We start from the raw sequence: 22,207 nt of genomic DNA on the forward strand, positions 1-22,207 counted from the left end.
TGTAATTTCAATGAGGATTTCATCCCTTCCACACCATATAGCTCTTTCCCCCAGTAGTCAGGTTTTGGCACTAAAGTTGCCCCTCAGCCCTGCAAACTGATCCACACAGGTAGACCCTTATGCTCACACACAGCCCCATTAAAGTTAGAAAGTCTCCACATAGACACATGGATCGATTCCTGTTCAAGTACCTTGGTGAATGCAAATCAGTGTAGCAGATTTAGTGTGTCTTAATGATAGCAAGACACTTAATATGGTTCCACTGCACAGTCTCACAGGAAAACTACAACAAAAATAATCTGCTATGAAAGGAGAATACAATTAGCTACTGAAAACCAAACACTGAGAATAATTATTAATGGCAATGTGGTCTGGGGGAGAGGGCATTAGATGGAAGTTAGGAGATCTGCCTTCTGTTCCTGGCTCTACCAGTGCCCTGCTTTGCAACCTTAAGTAGGTCACTTCAACCTTCGTCATGTCTATATAGATTGTAAGCTCTGGGGCAGGGATGGTTTCTTGCTATATGTTTGTACAGTGTCTATCACAATGGAGCCCTGATCTTGGGGGTTCTGAGCACTACTGCAATACAAATGGATCATTGTCAGATTGGAGAAGTAATTATTCTGGACGCAGATACTTAAACAACTTAAAGGGGAGAATGCGCTAATCAAATTTAGGGCTGTTACAATTCAATACAATATAGTCTTGAGAAAACGGAGTTAAGATTTAAATCAATAAAGTCAAGGTAAGCAGGAAATTTCCTCAACCTTATTATAGAGGAAATTATTCTGCCCAGAAGCAAGAACCTGGATGATATTCCTCCCCGCACCCACCCCAGGAACTTCTACAAAATTTCAGACCTTAGCCTATAAATCTTACCTGCCAAGGATCATCTACATCATTTCTTCCGGGACGGCCATGCTCTACCCTTCCACTCTTTTTTCCACCCCTTCTTCCTTTTTCTTCTTGCTACTCTTTTACTTAACGTAAAGCACAAAGGGGCCCATAGGTGCCACAGCAATATAAATTAATTAATTAATTAAATAAAGCATTCACGTCAATAACCTCACTGAACTGAAAAGTGAACACATCCAAATTGATGCTATGTGCCATCGCATCAATGTAACTCCAATGAATCCAATTAAATTATACTAGGATAAAACTGCTGTAATAGAGAGGATGATCTGATCCATGGTGCCAGATCTCTTATCCGCAGGTTTAACACCATTGATGATCTGTGTGCAAGTGAGATCAGAATCAGGTGTGATATGTAATCACCTTGTCTATTTTGTATTAATGACTTTATTTTCTGCTTATGTACAGTACATTCTTTATCCCATCTACATATGGAAGAAAGATTTCTTTTGCATTCAGCATTTAATAATGTACCAGATAAATTTTCCTTCCCTAAAACAAAGGGTGAAATCCTGGCCCCATTGAAATCAATGGGAATTTTGCAATTGGCTCAGGTGAAGCCAGGATTTCCCCCAGTTTGTTTAAGGAGCCTTGGTGGAAGAAGTTCAAATAGTGGCCATACTGGCTAGGAAGTACCAAAGAAAGATCTTAGTTTTGTATGGATGATAAAAGAAACATGAGTCAACAATATGATTTGGTCATAAAAGAAAGCAATAGAACCCAATATGACATTTAATAGGAGACTCAGGGGTAAACAAGAGTAATTATTTTGCTTTACTTGTTATTACATAGAGCTCACTTGAAGCAGAACAATTAGTTTTGGGTACCTCATTTTTAAAAATACAGACAAATTGGAGACAATTCAGAAAACAACAAAACTGATCAAAGCTTTGGAAAATAAAAATTATGAGGAAAGGTTATTCTGGGCACTGGGCATCACCAATCCAAAGAAAAGATGAGGAATGAGGTAATATACGTTAATCAGCAACCAATCCATCAAAAGATGCTAATAAGAAACTAGGGATCAGTTATTCCTTCAGTCAATAAGGACAGAAGTTATGGGATTACGGTAAATATTGAGAGAGAAACAATGAAAATAGGAACAGTTATGCAATGGAGCCAGCTGCCAAAGGAGGCTGTGGAATTGCTGTCAGTGCACATATTCAAGGTTAGTCCTGACACTCATTAATTAAAAAGGGTTTAAGAACAATTAAATTAATCCTGCCACAGAGAGATGGACTAGATGTCTGTTCCTTACCAAAAGGATTCTGTGAACTATTTGAGCCAAAATTAATGACATGCTAATGTTGTTGCACAGAAAGTATTAATATTCATTGGTTATCTGACATTCACAAACTAGAGAGAAAGACTCTCCTTTCAAGCAGACAATCAATCTGCCCAGGTGTCTGAAGTACAAAGAACATCTGCAATATAATTTGGAGAAGAAAAAGAAAGTAAACATAGAAAGTGCTAAATGGAAGTTGCACAGTATGTGATTCATCCTGCCAGGTCAGCTGTCACCAAGCAGCTTGAGACACAAGACTTATGTCTCCCAAAAAGAGATAGTTAATTCCATCCTTATTGGAAATACCTCATCTGGCAAAATAGAAGAAGCTAAAATTGTTCATCCTCTGGTTGTGCAACTCCTGTACCTTTCTGGACAGCCTTAGAGTTTTCTGCACTGCCATGTACCCAGGCTGTGATTCAGTAGTGTTAACCCTTTTGGCCTGAGCAATTCACCAATATCCAGGGTCTTGTGGGTTGTTTTCATTAGAAGGAGAAATCAATTATAGATATTTTTCTGATGCAATTCTGTTGATTTCCAGAGAATATACGTAAAGTCCTGTTTCTCTGAACACAGTAGGATCAAACAAAAGCAGGCAGGTTGCTCACAATTCTACACTTGCCTTTCAAGCCAAAACTCTGCCCAAAATGCTGTCTCCTGGTTTTGTCTCAAGGCCACACCACAAATGCTTCTCTTGCTGTCTCCTGGTTTCTGCTTGCCGCTTTTTTACCAACACACAGAAAGACAGTTACAAGCAAAAAAAACAGGAGTACTTGTGGCACCTTAAAGACTACCCAGCCCCAGCATTTGTAATCAGTCTAGTCTGTGGGTGGTGGCTTCCATTGTTTCAGTCACAAAGGGTCATTGTTCTCTCATTTGACCTGAATGGAAGGTGCTAACATGCCCATCAGCTGAATGAGTTCTGTGATGGCCCATATAGATCAAAGAAAGCCACCCAGCTTCTAGCATAACAACAGCATGTGGAAAAGGCTGATGCTTCAACTGGCTTCTTCCTTTTTTGACAACCAAGGCATCATGAAAAACAAGTTACCCACAAGCAAAAACAAACAAACAAAGTGTGGCTCAAGCAATGGCTTCTTCCACATTCTGATTTGTAAATCTTTGGCACAACAGTGTAGTAATCTATATGCTTGGCTGGCTGGTAAAATGTATAAACTTGTCCTCTGATGTGCTGAGTACCCACAACTTGAATGACTCCACAATAGCTGTATCCTGCAGGAGGCACTCGCCTTGTAAGCATCATTTACTTGGGGACTTTTCCCTGGACTACAATGTGTATTAAAATTAACAACAACAAACAAACTCTGTACAAGTTGTATAACTACATGTAATGCAATGGATTGCGAATGTGTTATAATATATAGCTGCTAAGTGGTAAAAATGTCTGTCATTTCATGAGAAATATACTGTCATATGACACAGGAAATACCTTGTAGCAAATAGCAGGCCAGGTTCTCAGCTGCTGTACATTGGCATAGTTCCATTGACCTCAGTGGAATTACACTGATTTCCACCAGCTGAGAATGTTTCATTCTGTGAGGCAGTGAGTAATTATCCATGTATGCCTCATACTGCTTTCTCTCCTCAAGCCAAAAAAGTCTCTTTTCCTCCCAAAGCCTAATTAGAGTCTGTAGTTTTGAAGTTTACTAGGCTAGTATCCTAATGTTTTTATTAAAAAGCATGTGAAATCTACAGCTTTGACATTCTAGGATGTGGGTGGGTATACTATATTTGTTTTGACTGGATGGATATAATTTTTAAAGGCAGAGGCAATTCTAAGACAAACAGAAGGTCTGTTTCTTACCTTACACCAGTGTAAATCAGAAAGTAACTCAGCTGAAGTAAATGGAGTTACACCAATGCAAAATCAATGGAAAAAGAGATCAGAATCAAACTCAGAGGGGAGTCTGAGCCTTCACCCTATCTGGAAAGACTGACTTTGAAGGTCTGATTCTGATTTCACTTTATATTGGTTTTACACCAGTGTAACTGCTTTTATGACTATAGTAATTCCTGATTTACACCATTGTGAGATCAGAATCAGGGTTAGAGGACATAACAAAGTGTAGGGCCTGATTCTCCTCTTACTTAGAGCGGCATACATCAGGAGTAACGCCAATGAAGAGATTTGCAGAAATGGATGGATTCTAAGTCCATTGGTAGGCCTCGAAACAAATGGCATGATTCATAGATTCATAGATTCTAGGACTGGAAGGGACCTCGAGAGGTCATCGAGTCCAGTCCCCTGCCCTCCTGGCAGGACCAAATACTGTCTAGACCATCCCTGATAGACATTTATCTAACCTACTCTTAAATATCTCCAGAGATGGAGATTCCACAACCTCCCTAGACAATTTATTCCAGTGTTTAACCACCCTGACAGCTAGGAACTTTTTCTTAATGTCCAACCTAAACCTCCCTGGCTGCAGTTTAAGCCCATTGCTTCTTGTTCTATCCTTAGAGGCTAAGATGAACAAGTTTTCTCCCCCCTCCTGATGACACCCTTTTAGATACCTGAAAACTGCCATCATGTCCCCTCTCAGTCTTCTCTTTTCCCAACTAAACAAACCCAATTCTTTCAGCCTTCCTTCGTAGGTCATGTTCTCAAGACCTTTAATCATTCTTGTTGCTCTTCTCTGAACTCTCTCCATTTTCTCCACATCTTTCTTGAAATGCGATGCCCAGAACTGGACACAATACTCCAGTTGAGGCCTGACCAGCGCAGAGTAGAGCGGAAGAATGACTTCTCGTGTCTTGCTCACAACACATGTGTTAATGCATCCCAGAATCACGTTTGCTTTTTTTGCAACAGCATCACACTGTTGACTCATATTTAGCTTGTGATCCACTATAACCCCTAGATCCCTTTCTGACGTACTCCTTCCTAGACAGTCTCATCCCATTTTGTATGTGTGAAACTGATTTTCCCTTCCTAAATGGATCACTTTTGCATTTGTCTTTGTTAAACTTCATCCTGTTTACCTCAGACCATTTCTCCAATTTGTCCAGATCATTTTGAATTATGACCCTATCCTCCAAAGCAGTTGCAATCCCTCCCAGTTTGGTATCATCTACAAACTTAATAAGCGTACTTTCTATGCCAATATCTAAGTCGTTGATGAAGAAATTGAACAGAGCCGGTCCCAAAACAGACCCCTGCAGAACCCCACTTGTTATACCTTTCCAGCAGGATTGGGAACCATTAATAACTACTCTCTGAGAACGGTTGTCCAGCCAGTTATGCACCCACCTTATAGTAGCCCCATCTAAATTGTATTTGCCTAGTTTATCAATAAGAATATCATGCGAGACCGTATCAAATGCCTTACTAAAGTCTAGGTATACCACATCCATCGCTTCTCCCTTATCCACAAGGCTCGTTATCCTATCAAAGAAAGCTATCAGGTTGGTTTGACATGATTTGTTCTTTACAAATCCATGCTGGCTATTCCCTATCACCTTACCACCTTCCAAGTGTTTGCAGATGATTTCCTTAAGTACTTGCTCCATTATCTTCCCTGGCACAAGTCAAACTAACTGGTCTATAGTTTCTTGGGTTGTTTTTATTTCCCTTTTTATAGATGGGCACTATATTTGCCCTTTTCCTGTCTTCTGGAATGCCTACCTATGGACTTAAGATCCACCTGTTTCTGAACATCTGAGCTTGCAGCAGCTCCCACTGAAGTCCAGTAGTCTGGTAAATTACAGTGAAGGTAAAGCAGTAACTATGGTTATGTTGATAACTCTAACTGTGTATGGATGAAGGATGCCTGTCCTCCTCCTTTAACAATATCCCACTTTATTTTGTCATCATCCATCACCTCCTTTTGAATTTAAAACAAAAATAGTATTTTCCTAAAATCAATATTTGTAAAAGAGTTTAGAAATGTATTACATTTTATTGGGAGTATATATGTCATTAAAGGTGTCACCCTTACTGTAGTAATGATTCATATTTGCTTGTGAAGATGAACTAAATGGAGTAATAGCAAATACTATATGATATGGATAGCATGTCAGTTAATAGTGAAGGCCCTTCCTCTTGAAGTTACAAATGCTCTTCTGCATATCAAAAGGGAGCTTAATGTGTCACAATACAGAGTAGGTTATGTCCCCCCCCCCCCCCAAAAAAAAGGCCGTTAAGCAATTTTTTCTGTATAAAATCCTTGGAAGTCTGGCAGGAAAAAAGTGAAAACATTTTATGAATGGGTTATCTTGCTTGAAATATTGATTATCTGGTTTTAGACAAGAGACAGTCCAGCTCTATTTATAGCAATAATTTCCATACTCAAATATGGACACTGTTTCTATCCAGCCTTTTCTATCAAGCTAGGTATTTATACTCTACCTTTCACTGCAGTATGTGAGGCCCTGTCTACAGTAAGGAAATTTCCATTTGTGTAACTGATGTAGTCTGTGGTGGTGGCATGGACATCACTCCAGCCCTGCTTCAGTTTCCCTTCACTCAGGTTACAAACAAGTCTAGACAGACTTTTTCATCAAAGGCCACCCATTTCCAAAAGTCTCATTTATTAACAACAACCATAAGCATAAGTAGGACCTTACTCAGATACACCCAGGGATATTCATCATCTCAGGCTCAGTCCAATTAGCAGTCTCAGGATACTTTCCTTTTCTGCACCTGGAAAGAGTCTTTCCTTCTGGGACTCTTTCCAGTTCCTTCTCTGGGTTACTCCTGTCCAGTCGTTCCTTAACCAGGAATCTCCAGCTCTTGCCTTTGGAATGGGGCTGTATTAGTTTGTCCTACACTCTCTTCTGAACCAGGAGTCATCCCCTTCACAGTGGGTTTTGTTAATCAGCTCCTCTGGTCCTTTCTAAGTAGGAGCCTTTCTAAGTGGAGCTGAGTTGTGGGTTAGCCTGCTGTGGGGCCTGTGCCATGCCAGATTCTCCCAGTCAGGCTTTTCCTTTATTAGCCATCAGGCTTCAACAAGCCAGCCTTTCCCAGCTGCTGCATCCCTTAGATCCTTACAGTTATATCAATCTATATATAGATATATGGGCCCTTTCAAACCCTTAGGAGGCCATGCCACATAGCTGGCTGGGCTCATCACTAGGAACTACTGCCCCTAAGGGCCAGACTTCCCCATCACATATCCCCTAAAGTAGATGTGAGGCACTGGCACAAATTGGGGGTTACAGTTGTGCAGTTTACGCTGGTAACATGGCAAAGGAAGCTGCACTGATTAAACTTTGCTTTGTACCAGTGCAGCATATCAACATGAGGGGTCTGTGCAAATTCCCTAATTATAGTTCAGGCCTGGGGCTCTTGCAAAATGCATTCTTTCCGTGTGAGTAGCCAACACCTAGGCTTGAGCATGTCTGGGTTTCCTGTTGTATGCTGGGGAAGATAGTCTTTTCTATCAGGGCAGAGAGTGGGGAGACAAGACAAGAGTTGGTTGGAATTTTTCATCAGAAACTGTTTTTAAAGTGAAAGGTGGCCTTTTTTAGAAAACTTTTTTCAACATTTTTAACTTTTTAATCAAAACAATGAAAACCCCAAAATCCCATGTTCTATTTTTCAGTATTGTTTCCCATTTCCCCTCCACATATCCTCCTTTCCCCTTTTTCCCCTTGTTGAAGGGAAAGGGTGGAGGGGGGCATAAGAAAAGAGGAAAGAACAAGATCTGAGAAACTGAAAAAAAACCTTTGGTATTGTATTGATGTTTGTTTCTTTGACAAAAATTCAGAAAATTTTCATGAAATTTTTTGAGAAAATTTTAAAAGAACAAACAAAAAAGCAAATCATTTTTACAAGGGCATGTCATTCTTTCTTCAGTGCTCCTACCTGTAAAACGGGTAATGTTTACTAGGTCAGCTGGGAGTGGGAATGGCTACTGAATGTGGACCTTATGCTTTCCAGCATCTAATGATCTCTCTCCAGTCTTGTGTTTTGCGATACTCTGGGTGCTGTAGTGCTTTTACCACATGAAAATGTGTACGGGAAAATACACTTGTCTGACTCCTAGGGGTGTTGTGAGGCTTAATGAGTGTTTGGAAAGCAGCACATTCAGATTCTTAGATGGAAGTTGTGCTATAAATGTAAAATATTAACTACCTTAATGCTGGATCACAGTGTTAAGAGCAAACATCAATTTGTGACTTATAAAGATCACTGTGAATATATAGAACATTTCAGGTGCCTGTTTATTAACAGCGCAAATGTAATTGTGCGGCGTATGCCCTTTCTGGTTCCCCAGAGCCTAAGGAAACTCCCCTGTGAATAATTTGCCTACGTCGGTGTCAGAAGTGCTGGAAATCAGACAAAAATCATAGGAGGGGCAGCTGCCCTAGCCAAGTTGGGTTGGCAATGAGCTAAAGGGATCTATTCTAGACCAAATTAAAATGTATTTATTTAATTGTATTTATTTTAGTCCTGACTTCTAAGGTGGTTTCTAAGACATATTGACTAATGTTTCAGGAGAGAAGAAAAGAAGCATGCCTTGCTCGATTATCTTTGTTGCACTGGCAAAAGCCCACGAAAGAGAAAGAATAGTTAAGGGCTGGGATTGCATTAGAAAACATCCTCTCAAAACAGCTTTCTGGGATTGCTTTGAACTCTCACTCATCATTATTTCATGCGCCGAATCTTCTTTGTGCTTGTGGAAGGGGGAAAAGAAAAACACACGAGATTTGCCTTTAGGATTTTTAATCAAAGCTACTGCTCTCCTGATTGCTGCAGTGGATTTCAAAAGCCAAAGCAAGTGGGTAAATTAAAATCCCATGTTCCTGTGGGCTAGGAACAGAGCTGTTTGAAATGTTCTTTAACGAGAAGAGCATGTTCCTATTGCCCTAGCCGAGAAGTTCCAAAGAGATCCTATATCCAGGGCCACCTCGCAAACGGAGACAGAGAAAGCGAAATTAACTAAGGGGAGAAAAGGGCTGGGCTAGGGTTGGTTGCTCTCTCTTATCAAACTGTTTTAGGACCTGATCCAAAATCCACCGAAATCCATTAGGAGTTTCCATGGATTTCAATGGGATTTTAATCAGTCCCTCAATCGCTAGGCTGAGCAAATGAGGGGCCGGGAATTCACACAGGAAAATGGGGGGGGGGGGGGAGCGGTTAGCACTATCGGTGCATCTTCACTGTTTGCAAGCAACGCACAGTCCAGAAAACAGGAGAGCCACATCCAGCTCCTCGTACCCCTTCTCTGGCACTTAAAAAGCGATATTCTGGTTGAAAAGGAGAGGGGTCCGGACTCCAAAGGAGACTTGCAGGGCTGGATCCTGAGACTACACGGTAGCGTTTATAAATCGCCCCAACCCCAATAATTTTGAGAATTCAAAACAATGAGCATAAAGCCAAATTTTCTTCCTGTTAAATGTAGCCACTTATTCGCTAGGTCAGATTTTCAGCCAAAAGTTCTGTGCTGATTCATTGTTGTTATTTAAATTCAATGTTAGCCCAAGAGCTGGACAACAATGTACATAATAAAACGCCATCAGGAGAGGGAAGGAAAACAGATTGTCCGCTGGCAGCAAAACATCTGGAGAAACCTGGCAGAGGCTTGGGGCGGGGGGCGGGGAGGACCCGTTGAAACTGCTTTGCGTGCTATAAAAGGTTATAAAAGGGCTGCTAATACCTAAATAAATAAGGGGGTTGTTGGAGGCTCGGGGGGCTTTGATGTTGTAACACGCTGCCTGCTTTTGCTGAGGAAGTCTGATACTATGTCGTGAACAAGTGTGAGGGGGTTGTAAAAGGCAGGCAGAGTACACTGAGGCAGTGCTACGTGGGCCAGTAAAAGGCTCCTTTGTGCAAAGCCTCGAATGGGAAGGGCTGGCGCGGCCATGCCCAGCTGATCATCCAGATGTGCAGGTACATTCCAGAGGTTGCAGGAGCCACTGGCAGGGGTCTGCGGATTTGAGGAGGTGGAGAAACTGTGCTACTGCTCCAGTGTCCCTTGGAGGGGGAGCAGTTTCCCAAGCGGGAGAAGGGAATTATTCTGCTCGCTTCCCCTCCCCCCCGATTTGTTTTCTATAGGTGGCGGAAAGATCACGCTGTCATTAAAGGCACATCCCCTCCCTTTGTGCCGGTGCCAGGAAGGGAGAGACAGATAAACAGTCACTCCGCGGTGGTGGGGGAGTTCATTGGCGCCCCAGATGAAGCCGATCGCTCGCGGAGGTGTCATTATGAGTCCTACCTTCCAAGGGGAAAGGGGCTGCTCCGTTGTCCCTGCCCTCTCGCTCTGCGAAAGAGCTGAATGACGCGCTGTGCTCTTGCTATTATTGTTCCAGCTGGCAAGCGTCAGGGATGAAGACACGGGGATGTTTGTGGTGAGTTGTTTGTTTTGTTTTGTTGGAGTCAGGGCTCGGGGTTTTGTGTGTGTCGTCAATCCACCTGTCTTTAGTTTTCGAAGGAGCCATATGTGAGGAAGGAAAACATGCTAAACAATCCAGCCGGACATCTGAAATTACTTACATGTTTGCAAATTACAAATTGCATCTGATAAAATAAACACCTCTTGCTCTACATTGTTTCCAACTGATGTAACCCTGGAGTGTTTCAAGAATACTATATAGGTCTGCAGCAGGGGTCTACGTAGGTTTCACTTTTTAGCTGACAACAAGAACAACGAAGGGTCAGTTATTAGCATTTAGAGGAAGAAAGGGCACAAGATCCAGGGAACTTGCTCCGAAGGATCCAAAAGCCAGTAGGTGTGTGTGAGAGAGAGACTGTGTTTCTGTGCTCCAGACAGTGCTGGGCTTCATTTCAGGAAGCCCTATAGGAGCCCTAAAGAAGGAAGAAGTGGCTGGTGTGCTTCCTTTTTTGCATTGACATTTTCATGGCAGCTAAATGCAAACTCAGGTGCGTTAGGAAAACCAAAGTGTAACCGATGGCAGTAATTGCATTGCCTGGAAGGGGGGGCGGGGAGCTCTAAACATTTTAGATAGAGATTGCAAAGGTTTTAAAGCTTTCTTGGGAGTTTCTGGCTAATGAGAGGTTAATTTTGTTTCGGAGGGAAGCTTGTGTTGGTTTTCTGCGATAAATGGGCAGGAAGAGCATTACCTCCCCGGTTCTGGCAGGCGGTTTCCAAATGCTTTCTGCACCTGCTATGTTCAGGCTTTAGTCAGTATTTGCAAAGTCCAGGACCACGTCAATATAGTGTCTAGGTCCAAGCAATGAACGCTTCCTAGGCCTTCCGAAGACGGACATAACGTTTTTAATTATTTAATATACAGGTCTTAATTTGCAAAGTATCCCGTCCTCTAGGAGAACAGGATGCAGCGTTGACTCCACCGATCCGCGCAACACCCTCCTAAGGGTTAAATATGATGTAAGTACAAAAATATTTAGAAGTCGATTTATTAAGTACTTATTGCTGATGCTTCTACCTTCGTTACACAGGCAAATAAAAATAGTGGGGAATATAATGAAGTGTTTTGCAAATTGAAACCCCAGGTTTGATTCCCAGCTAGTCTTCCTCCACACACACCAATGTAATAAGCAGACCATGAGGATATTCCTGTTGTATTTCTGGAAACGGAGATTATAGCAACAGGGGAACAGTTAAGGCATCACACATGCCCTTTTGGAAAATAAACCACAGCTTGTTTAAAATGCAGTAATGCTTCTTGCATGGGGTTGACTTTTAACCAGTTACATGTTCATTTAATTTATCTTTTTTTGCTGGGTCACTGCTTGTTTTGCTATTTGTTTCCTTTTTCCCTCGGGGTAAAAGAAAGCGAGAAAGAAACGTCCGAGCCTTTTAAAAATCTTGACTTATTTTCTTGTTTTACATTTTCAACTCACAGCTGGGACCCTCGTTTTGGTGAGCTGTACTTTCATGGGTTGTAATATTAAATGTAAACCTCAAATCCATGCAGACAAATCTGGGACTGTTTATAAAAATAAAAAGTTTGTGTGGATTTCAATTAATTAGTAATTGACTTTCATTCTGAAGCACAGCGCACACTAACGATGACCTTTCCATGCCAATATCACAGCTAATTTAGTTCCCAGTCTGAAGTGTCAGGATATTATCTCGCAGTGTAACTGTAAAAAGTAACACCGTCTGCTGGAAGGCTATAGATTTTTATAATACTAAACACGCAAATACTAGGCATCTGAATCTCAGGCTTGACAAAATTTACAATTGAACAATAAAGCACCCCAGAACAAAAATGTAGTTTCTCCTTTCAGTGAACAGTTATATTTCATGACCCAAATATTTGGAGTAACTCAAGAGCGCCCTCTATTGTCAAAGAGCCGCTCATAGAACAGAACATACGAGCTCAGCGAAAGAATTGGAAGAAAACCAGAAGTCCTGATAGGCAAAGCCTCCCACTGACTTCAATGAGAATGTTTCAGTGGGGATTTCAGAATCTGATTGTAGCCCGATAAATAACTTAAGAAAAAACCTACATTAAAACGGCAACTCACAAAAGTCAATGCAAGCAAGAAAACCAAGTCACTGAGTTTTCTTGGCGCAGAACTCTACAGAACTAGCCTTCAATTTTTCTTTAATGGGTCACCAAATGGGAAAAGTTAAGGATGGAGTGAAAGATCTATCTTTGAAATTCGTGATTTTTGTCCACTTAAGTCGCATGTTTTGTTAATTTTTTTAACTAAAAAGAAAATCGCAAAGCATAATTTTGTATAACATCTGATATGACAATTGCTCCAAAGGCAATGGTTAATGTCCGACTTGTGTCTAGAACAAATCATTCCTATGTACAATACTGGTGCCACTCTGATGATATTGTAAATGTAAAATGCAAGATTTGAATTGTGCCTTGGGGTAATCAGATCTTTGTCATGGGCACTCAGGATATAGCCGAGAAAGGACACTGTAAATATATTTAGTTTAATATATAATTAGGATCGCTTGATAAAAGTTAACTATGGCAGTCTTCGTAATTCATAGCAAATAGACACGGAAAATTACTATACTTACACGGTAGTTTGTACAGACATAGCTTTTATTTATATATGTGAAAACAGACAGATTAGTCCAAGAAATGACTATTTCTCAACTTTATTATTTTCTTTTTTCGTGTTTCCTAATGCCTGTGGTTGGGGTGGAGCTATGGGGAGGGGGCCATGGCCAAATTTCAGTACAACTTAACAAAGAAAAGGAGGTGAGGGAATTGCTGTGGAGCCGATCACTGCAAAGTTCAGACCAAACACCCAGGGGTGCTGGAACAATTTTTATAGTGGGGGGGGGGGGCGCTGAAAGCCACTGGAAAAAAAAACTATAAACCCTGTATATTGTAGAAACCACTTCAAGCCAGGGGATGCAGCAGCACCCCTAGTTCGAGCACCTATGCAAACATCCTTCATTAAATGAGGCCTATTGGATAGGCCCGCTATTTTTTATTATCATAATTATCATTAAAAGCTCGAACAGTCATTACAAAACTCCCATTTTGCTCGGTATGCTAACTTCTCAACACAGAGCAGTTCTGGGAGAAAGAGAAGAGAAAGTGGATTCAAATGGTAAAGCAATTCATGAAGATTAGATTTCCACTTCACACCTACCAATAACAAAATCGGTCACAATTCCCCCCTGTAGTCTGTGTGTATTTCCCCTCCTTCCGTCTCCTTGTCTGAGTTTCCTCTCAGAGGCCTACTTGAGCGTATACGAGCCAATCAGCAGTTCGCCTAGAGGCTACAGCAACTGCACGCAAATTAGCAGCGTTACAACGGTGAGATGCCTTAGTTCTTAGCGATGTCGCTAAATCTTAAATTCTCCTTAAATAACCAAGATGTTAAAATTCGCCCAGTCTAGAGTAAACTCGAAGTTCACGAACCCGACCTGTCTGTTTAACCACAGCGTGCGGATGCGAGGCGTCTGTCCCCCCAGGCCGATAAAGTGTTTCGATATTAACTTAAGGATAGAAAGTCACCGGAAACTAGCTACAGCCACGGACAAGAAGGTGAAGTCATTCCCTCGGGCGGAGTCCTCGGAGGCTCCATTGATACCCTCCGCAGCCAATCACAACCCCGGCACCGCTGCGCCTGCATTCAGATGAGGAATGCTGGCAAACCCAACGTTCCAAATCGGAACGCTCGGCGCAGGGGTCCCAGGGATGTAATTAGCTGCTGCGAAGATGAATACAGCTGAATCACATGATTTTGGAAGGCACTTCTTAGATGATACAAAGCAGAGCCGGCGAAATTCCTCATTTAGAGACTGGACTGAATCTGTATCCGTCGGAAAGCAGCATTTTGCGAGGCAGGGCTCCCAGCAAGAAGGGGGGGAGGAAGGCAGAGCACTAGAGTGTCTAAGGGACCAGGTCTCTCCTCGGGAAGAAAGACAGTTGAGAAGGGAAGGGAGGTGCCTCAGCACAAGAAAACGACCCAGGCAAGGCGAGAGATCCCAGCACCCGAGCGGGAAACCAGCAGGAAAAAAGCTCTTTTCGCTCCCACGGGGGCTGCTGTGTGCTTCTTGAATCCACGGCAGGAAAACAATAAGCCCAGGAGGCGGAGAAAGCAGGGCGGGGACCCGCCAGCAAATCACCTCGGCCTCCTCCGCAGTCCGCCCAGCTCCCATCGGGCAGGAGGGGGCTTGGCGGAGGCGGGGCTCCTACGAGACTCGCGTCGGGCTTGTTGGACGGGCTCGGCCAGCCAATGGGAGCCGGGTGGGCGAGTGCGGAGCTGAGATTGATTGGCTGGCCGGGGCGCCGTGCGGGAGAGGCGCCCGCCGAGCCCGAGAGCTCCGCGCGTCCCGAGGGCGGGGGGCGAGCCTCACTCTTTGTGTTTGTGTCTCTCCCCGCAATGCCGCGCTGCCCGGCTGCGCCCGCTCCCGCCTGGCCTGCCGCCGGCCTCTCCCCGCCGTGGGGCTGAAGGAGGAAGCGGAGGAAGCGAGGAGGCCGGCTCGCCTGCCCATGCAGCAGCCCCGTCCCGCCGCCGCCGGAGTCCCGCAGACCTGCATGGACGGGCATGGGGAGAGCAGCACCTTCCTGCGCCGCCGCCGCCGCCGGGGCTGAGCAACGCCACCGCCGGCTGCACCCGCCGCCGCTGGCCGCCCTGTTTCTCCTCTTCAACGTCGGGCTGCTGCTGCGCACAGGTACCGCCGCCGCGGCTTTCCCCGCGCAGCAGCGCTCGCTCGCTCCCTCCCTCCCTCGCCGCCTGGCCGGGCTGGCAGCCGGGCACGCCCCGTGCCTCGCCAGAGCCCCTGGCCGGGGCGGCGTTCGGATCGGGGGGCCCGTTACCTGTACCCCCGGCCAGCCGCTTTCTCTCGGGACCAGCCGTTACTGGGCTAGGATGGGGAGTCGCTTGTTTGGGGGGCGGGAGTCGCCTTAAAAGGGGAGCGAAGCCCCTGCTTGATCGGCTTGTGGGGGAGTCTGACTGCTTCCCCCCAGGACATAAACCTTCGGGAAACCCCAGCTCCCCAACCTGTCTAGTGATGGTTAGAGGGAGGGGAGCTGTCTCCGTTTGGGGAAGGGGGGTGTTGTGTGAGCTTTAGGCCCATGGGGCTTTATTGCTCACTGCGGTGATGTTTACTGAAAGTCAGGGCTGAGATCAGGTTTCTCTTTCCACCACCACCGCCTCCTCCGTGGGGAGAGAGAGGGGGAACCTTGTGCTTTTCTTCTGTTCCCTGCAGCTGGAGTTGGGGGATGGTCAAATTCATTTTTAAAATTTCTAAAATCGCCCCTTAATACTGATTAGTAGTTTCATGGTGTGTTGCCCTTCTCTAGTAAAACTTGATCAGCCTGGTTAGTCTGTTTGGGTCTGTAGGGTTAATGCCCATCAGCTGTGCGCCATCCATCACATTTGTGATGTACAGCTTCCTTCAGGGTTTATGTTTCTTCTAAAATATTTCTTTGGGGAGTTGCATTCCTCTGCTGAGAAATGTTTTCATGTTTGGAGTAAAGGAGGAGGGAAAGTAAAGTTTAAAATGAGTTCTTAACAGGATTATCTCCTAAATGTGAAATTGCTTATTAAGATATAAAAAACAAGATTTTCAGTTGTTAATGGGAAGAAACATGATTTAAAGCTGTACATTGACTATAGATAAGAGACTATACCTGCAGCCTGTTGCAAGAAGGTGTCGTGGAAACATGCACATTGTGTAAGAGATTCAGAAAAATAAATGTCACTGAATCTGTCTTTGTTCCCTAAAATACACACTCATATTAATGAATTGAAATTATAGAATTTTTATTACTGTATTAGGGTTAGCAAAACAAAGAAATTAAAGATCAGCCCTATAAAGAGGGCCCTAGAGTGACAATCCTTAAGAAGCAGAGATCTGTATTTGAAATCTTCTTTAGATTAAGAAGTTTTTAGAATTCATATGTAGAGGAGAACTTGATCTTTTTTCCCCACTGTGTAGGTGGAGAAGCTGCTTTAATGATGATGATCAGAAAAAAAATTAGAAAGCCATGTATGGTGGCTTTTAAATTGTTCCAGTATTATTTTTTTAAATCATTTTAGAGAACATGGCAAACTCTTTATCAGATCTCTTCAGGAATGTCTCCTAGAAATATCTTGTATCTCTCACTATTTGTGATAAAATTATATTACCTATTTTTAGATACCTAAATATTTCTGTGCTAGAGTGATGGGCAAAGTTATATGTCCTGTTCATTTGAACTGTCCATTAGATAATGCAGAGTGAAAAGCCAGCCATATTCTACTAATATTTTAGCAAAAGTCCCAGTAAATAACTGGATGCTATGTAGAAGACAGTGATAAAATTCATCTATTTACTAGTCCACCAGTGGTTAACTGGTGAAATTTAGCTGAGAAGTTAGTTCTATTTTGTTACAAGAACTACTTGCTTATCTTAAGAAAAGTTGGAAAACGTAACATTCCAAAAAGCATCCTCATTAAAGTCCATATCGTTTTCAACCAGAAATTTGCTAGAGTGATTGTTCATTTTTGTTAAAGAATGTTCTCTTTAGCTAGTAATTCTTCCAAAATATCTATAATTTTAGTTGAATTATTCACATGCACAAGTGTTTGCAGGACAACATCCTTCAGATTTAATAAAATCACTTGCTTACTGTACCTTCTGGCAGTGATGATCCCCTCCAAGCAGTGCTTTTGAAATGAAATGGTTTCTGCATATTTCACGGTGCTTAGCCAAGTGTAGTTTTGCAGATGGGAGCAGTAATAAAAGCATATGTCGTCCATGTCACTTGCCTCATCACCATTATAGTTTACCTTACATTAATAACACTTCTGTGATGCATGTTCTTATAGCAATAAGAATGTATAAAATGTGTATATTGATACTTTTTAAAATCTGCATTGTCTTGGCATTATGACGAGGTTCACCAATAACAGGCGAAGTGTGCACTGTCATTATAAATTCATGAATACTGGATATTTCTGGGTGTACGAGAGTTAGTCATTATAAAGGAGGGTCATCATAGGTTAGGAGATGAAACTAATAATCCCATTTTCTCTCCACTCTCCCTTTTGAATATCAGGTAACAAATAGAGTTAAAATTACTGACGGGCTTGCTTTCTTCCCCACCACCTTGTGTGTTGTATGTAGTTTAAGAACACTTTTTAATCAGAATTTTGAAGACCACTAACCCCCGCTCATGCTGAAGCCAAGGGAAACAAGCAAAAAGTGAGAATAGGTATAAAGAAGGTTCGATGGGTAGGGAAAGGCTATTTAAAATGGTATTGTATTTTTGCCTTTTCTCCCCCGCTCCCCTGAGCATGCACATATTATTTTCATAAATACTTCCACACTCCACTTAATCCTCATATTTTATGATTTTGTAATTTCAAACAAATTTATACACAGCTGAATTTTATAGCTCATAAAAAGAACAAATAGCCAGAACATATTTTTAATGGAAGCTGTTGGTGCTTGGACAGCTAGCTATTGTGTGAAGTCCTAAACTATACATTACTAAGTTCCTTTAGCCATAATGGTTGTCTTCAGTTCTTTGCCTCCTTTCCAGTGTAAATATGATTTTTGAAACTCTTCTTTCTCTGGAGTAGAGTTTAAAGTAGTGCATGGGTAGTAGTGGGACAACTCAGGGATTTTTTCTAGTTCGAATTAGAAGAAACATACCTTTTATTTTATTTTAATTTTTTAAAACTCTTAATACTATAGAGTAGAGGTAAGTTTTTAATATACTGGAGTGTAGGGTATTTAAACTAACATTGCCAGTTTTTTTAATAGGAAATGTATCCAGATCCACACACCAGAGTTGGAAGGAAATTTATTTTTTGGTGTAAGGAAGGTGGAATAATATTTCAGATGTTTCTTCTTTAAGTTTCCCAAGACAGGAATGTTAGCTTATGAAAAGCTTCAGTGTTCATTAAAAGCATTTTCATCTTGAAAGCACTTATACCTTCTTGCTAAAATTTGGTGGCAGGTAGGAGTATCTAAATAGTGGATATAAGCCTATAGCTCTTTGTTTTTTAACAAGATGCATAACACAGTATTCAGTAAAAGATTACCAAAAACTGGGTAACCTATAGAATATCAATAACTTTTCCCCTTCCTTACACCCTTCCCTCCTCCAGGATGCTAGGTGAATAAACAGACATTTTTCGCTTGTTTTTTTTTTTCTAAATTATAGTGTGTTGATTCTTCCTAGATTGTGAATTCTTTAGGGCAGAGATTATGGTCACAGCGCTTAGTATGCTATAGATGACACCAGAATAGAAAAATAAAATAGTATGTAGATTACTAAAGTAAAGCACCTGACGTAACATTTTTAAGATAGATCTATGTGTAGCCAAGTAAGTGTTGCACCAAAGATGTCTCTCTTGAAAGTTGGTTTCCAGTTAGTGGACACAAGGTGTTCAAGTGGAATACCTATTTGCTTTTCTTGCCCAAGTCCTCTTCACCTGGCATTGAATAGCTGATTAAGTCCCCCACTCAGTGCAATTCTAAAAATAGGTATTATAAGAATGTTCCAGTTTATTGCTTCAAATAAATGTGGTTGGATGTTTTCTGCAGTACAACGTGGTATATATTATATACAGAACCAGGTCTTCTGCTTCTAATTGCAATGAAAGCTGTCTGCATTCATACCTCCTTCGGTACTACATGCAGTTCTTTGTCTTGTTTTCCCCTCCCCCGTGAGTTGTTCTGTGATAAGTGTTGTGTGCCGAGTAAGGTTAGAGGATTCGAAAGCAAGACATTAAGGGCTGAATGGGCAGGGAAAGGGAGGGTTAGGGGAAGCAGTTACTTGCCTGGATTGTAGTTATACTTCCTCTCCAGAAGCCAGGTGACCATGGCATTCTGTGAAAGTAGTCTGTTCTTTATAAGAACTAAAGTGTAAGTCTGCCACCTGCATTTCATGATCTGCCTCTGTTTCTTTCCCCACACACGCCCTCCGTATCCCAGGTAATAAAGTGCTATTGCAATGCTTGTTTTCCACAGTTGACAAACCCTTACCTGTAGTTTTAAAGTATAGTGTAAAGGGTTTTTTCATTTGTATAAAGAAAATGACTGATGAAACACTAGCTATGGCAGTGCCCAAGAATGAAAGTACATTGAGTTTTATGGCCTGCATTTTTTCCCCTTCTTGAAGAGTGTGTAACTGTGATCTCTGCACCACGTGGGTCATTTCCTGCAGTAGAAGGCTTAATCTGTACGTTTAAATTTATGGCAAAATCTCCTCTCTTCTCAGGAATATGATTTACCAAAAAACTAAAACCTTTAACTAACTTGTCATGAAAAAATTAGAAGATTAATGGAGATATAGTTTATTGGCTAACTGATTAATTTAAGCATGGGTTTGCAATATCATCTTGGTATAATATGGAGAAGAAACACTGGGTTTGTATTTGGCAGGATATAATTTTTTAAATCAACCACCTGCCATTGTTTTCATGGAAACTAAGTCTCCTGTGGGTCACTTGAGCCTTTTGGGAGAGGCAATCTATATTGCTACTTAGTTTTTTAAACTTTTTTCTTTTAAGCAATATGGCAGGAAATTTCCCAATGAGAGAAATTATCTGCTGAGTAACCTTCAGGCTACTGTCTGTAGTGTTCAGGGGGGGGAAATGAACTGTGCTCTAAAATGTTTCTCTCTCTCTCCCTTTTATTCTTGTGCTTAGGTGACTGCCAGCTGCAAACACCATGTCGAATCCAAAAGTGCACCACAGACTTTGTGTCATTAACTTCGCATCTAAACTCTGCTCTTGATGGCTTTGATTTGGAGTTCTGCAAAGCCCTGCGGGCATATTCTGCCTGCACCTATCGCAATTCCAAAGTCTGTCGTGGAAACCTAGTTTATCATTCTGCTGTGCTAGGGATCAGCGACCTCATGAGCCAGAGAAACTGCTCCAAGGATGGGCCAACATCTTCTACTAACCCTGAAGTTACCCACGACCCCTGTAATTACAGTGGCCGCATAGGAGCCAGAGAACTTCGGGGAGGGGAGGAAACCCCTCCTACTTACCTCTTTTGTGGTTTGTTTGGTGATCCTCACCTTAGGACTTTTAAGGATCACTTTCAGACATGCAAAGTGGAAGGTGCCTGGCCTCTCATAGACAATAACTACTTATCAGTGCAAGTGACGAATGTGCCTCTAGTGCCAGGATCCAGTGCTACTGCTACAAATAAGGTATGGATTGTTCTCTCTTTTCTCTCTTGCCCACCACTCCCCTCAGTGTTAAGTGGAATTTGAAGCTTGAAGCAAAGATAAAAAATACAACACAGACTAAACCATTTATTACTCCTACTTTTAGACTTATGGGGTCATGGTGTTTTGTGCAGTAGCTTTTTGATGCATGGATGACTGGGCTTTGCTCCAGAAAGCCTCTCTAAGCAAAAGGGCCATTTATTTATTTATTTATTTTTGTAAGTGGAGGAACCACTCTCACCTCATAAAAAATGTTCGAGATTAGAGATTAATACTTAAATTAGCTATGGGTGAAACTGGATGTAAATTGCAATTCTTTGAGGTGTAGGCAGGGGGTGACTGTTCTAGCTGCTTTGCTTTAATCTACAAAACTGCAAGATATGAAAGTGTTGTGGAACAGTACTGTCACACACCCCCCACCCACTCCTGATTGGTGCAAATGGAAAGGTACATAGGAATAGAGAGCTCTGAGCTGAGACGGGAGGAGGAAAAGGGGCTATAGAGTACATTTGAAAGGAGGAAGATGTGTAAAATGCAGCGGTCTTAAGAGAGACCAAATGGTAACTGAAATGGCCCAATGAATTCCATGAAAATTCAAGTATCAGAGGGGTAGCCGTGTTAGTCTGGTTCTGTAGAAGCAAGGTGCCACATGAAAATTCAAGGAGCAGCACTTTGAAAATCTTACTTATCTGAACTTTATTACAAGAGACCCTTAAGACTGCTGTTGCTAAAGGTGGTGGAGTGGCATGGGGAAATATCTCTGCATTTGGTGGTGTGTTGTATTGCCAGTTTCACTGTTTTTGTTGATGGTGCATGCCCTGACTCCCAACCCAAAGAGGGTGCTTCTTACCAGTAACCAGAACAGAAAACTGAAAGGGAAACCAAGTGAACAGGCAGCAAGCAGGTGTGTGCCCAGGGAGGGATTGGCATGGGCATGTTCGATGTTGGTCTTAGATCATTCAAGGTAGCATAGGAGCAAAAATATCCTTGTTTGTTTTTTTTTGTTTTTTGTTTTTTAACTACAGAATAAACTGTTTAAACGGGGTGGTAGCTTTTTTTTCTGATATCTTTAGAAATTAATACCAAAAAAAAAAGCAAGCTGACTGTGTGCCTTTATTAGCACAGTGGTTCCTAATGGAAATGACATACAATGGTGGTACAATAACCATTTAAGGCACAAACTGGGGGAAAGTACCATAATGTTTAAGCTCTGCTTACCCTGCCCAGATACCACCACCCACAATCTAGTCCTGGGGTGTTCTCTTTGCAGTCACAGGGTATAGAACTAGATCAGGATCTGCATATTTAACCCCAAGGCAACTATGCTGTAATTATAATAAATGAAGAGCAGCCTTGCTGTTCAGTTCTGTGATGGCATCCAGTGTTGACACTAATACAGGTGAGATAAAATCTCTGGGTTGAACAGTAGTGGAGTTATGTAAGTGCTGGACTGACAAA

General features: G+C 42.1%; 1 protein-coding gene across 3 annotated transcripts in view; it reads left to right on the forward strand.

Annotated features, from left to right (window-relative positions):
- Nucleotides 1-10,092: 10,092 nt before the first annotated feature.
- The window catches only part of RGMB (repulsive guidance molecule BMP co-receptor b), a 28,177-nt gene continuing 16,062 nt past the window's right edge, over nucleotides 10,093-22,207 (forward strand). The window contains exons 1-4 of one of the 3 annotated variants that reach the window (XM_045021895.1): nucleotides 10,093-10,513; nucleotides 11,420-11,514; nucleotides 15,029-15,249; nucleotides 20,223-20,731. In XM_045021895.1, coding sequence (XP_044877830.1) covers nucleotides 11,510-11,514; nucleotides 15,029-15,249; nucleotides 20,223-20,731 — 735 coding nt within the window. In that variant the 5' untranslated portion in view covers nucleotides 10,093-10,513; nucleotides 11,420-11,509. Of the gene's footprint in view, nucleotides 10,514-11,419; nucleotides 11,515-13,437; nucleotides 15,250-20,222; nucleotides 20,732-22,207 lie in introns of those variants that run through there. The other 2 variants (XM_045021897.1, XM_045021898.1) reach the window with 2 other exon arrangements.

This window comes from Mauremys mutica, chromosome 6 (genome assembly GCF_020497125.1).
Source record: "Mauremys mutica isolate MM-2020 ecotype Southern chromosome 6, ASM2049712v1, whole genome shotgun sequence".
NCBI lineage: Eukaryota > Metazoa > Chordata > Testudines > Geoemydidae > Mauremys > Mauremys mutica.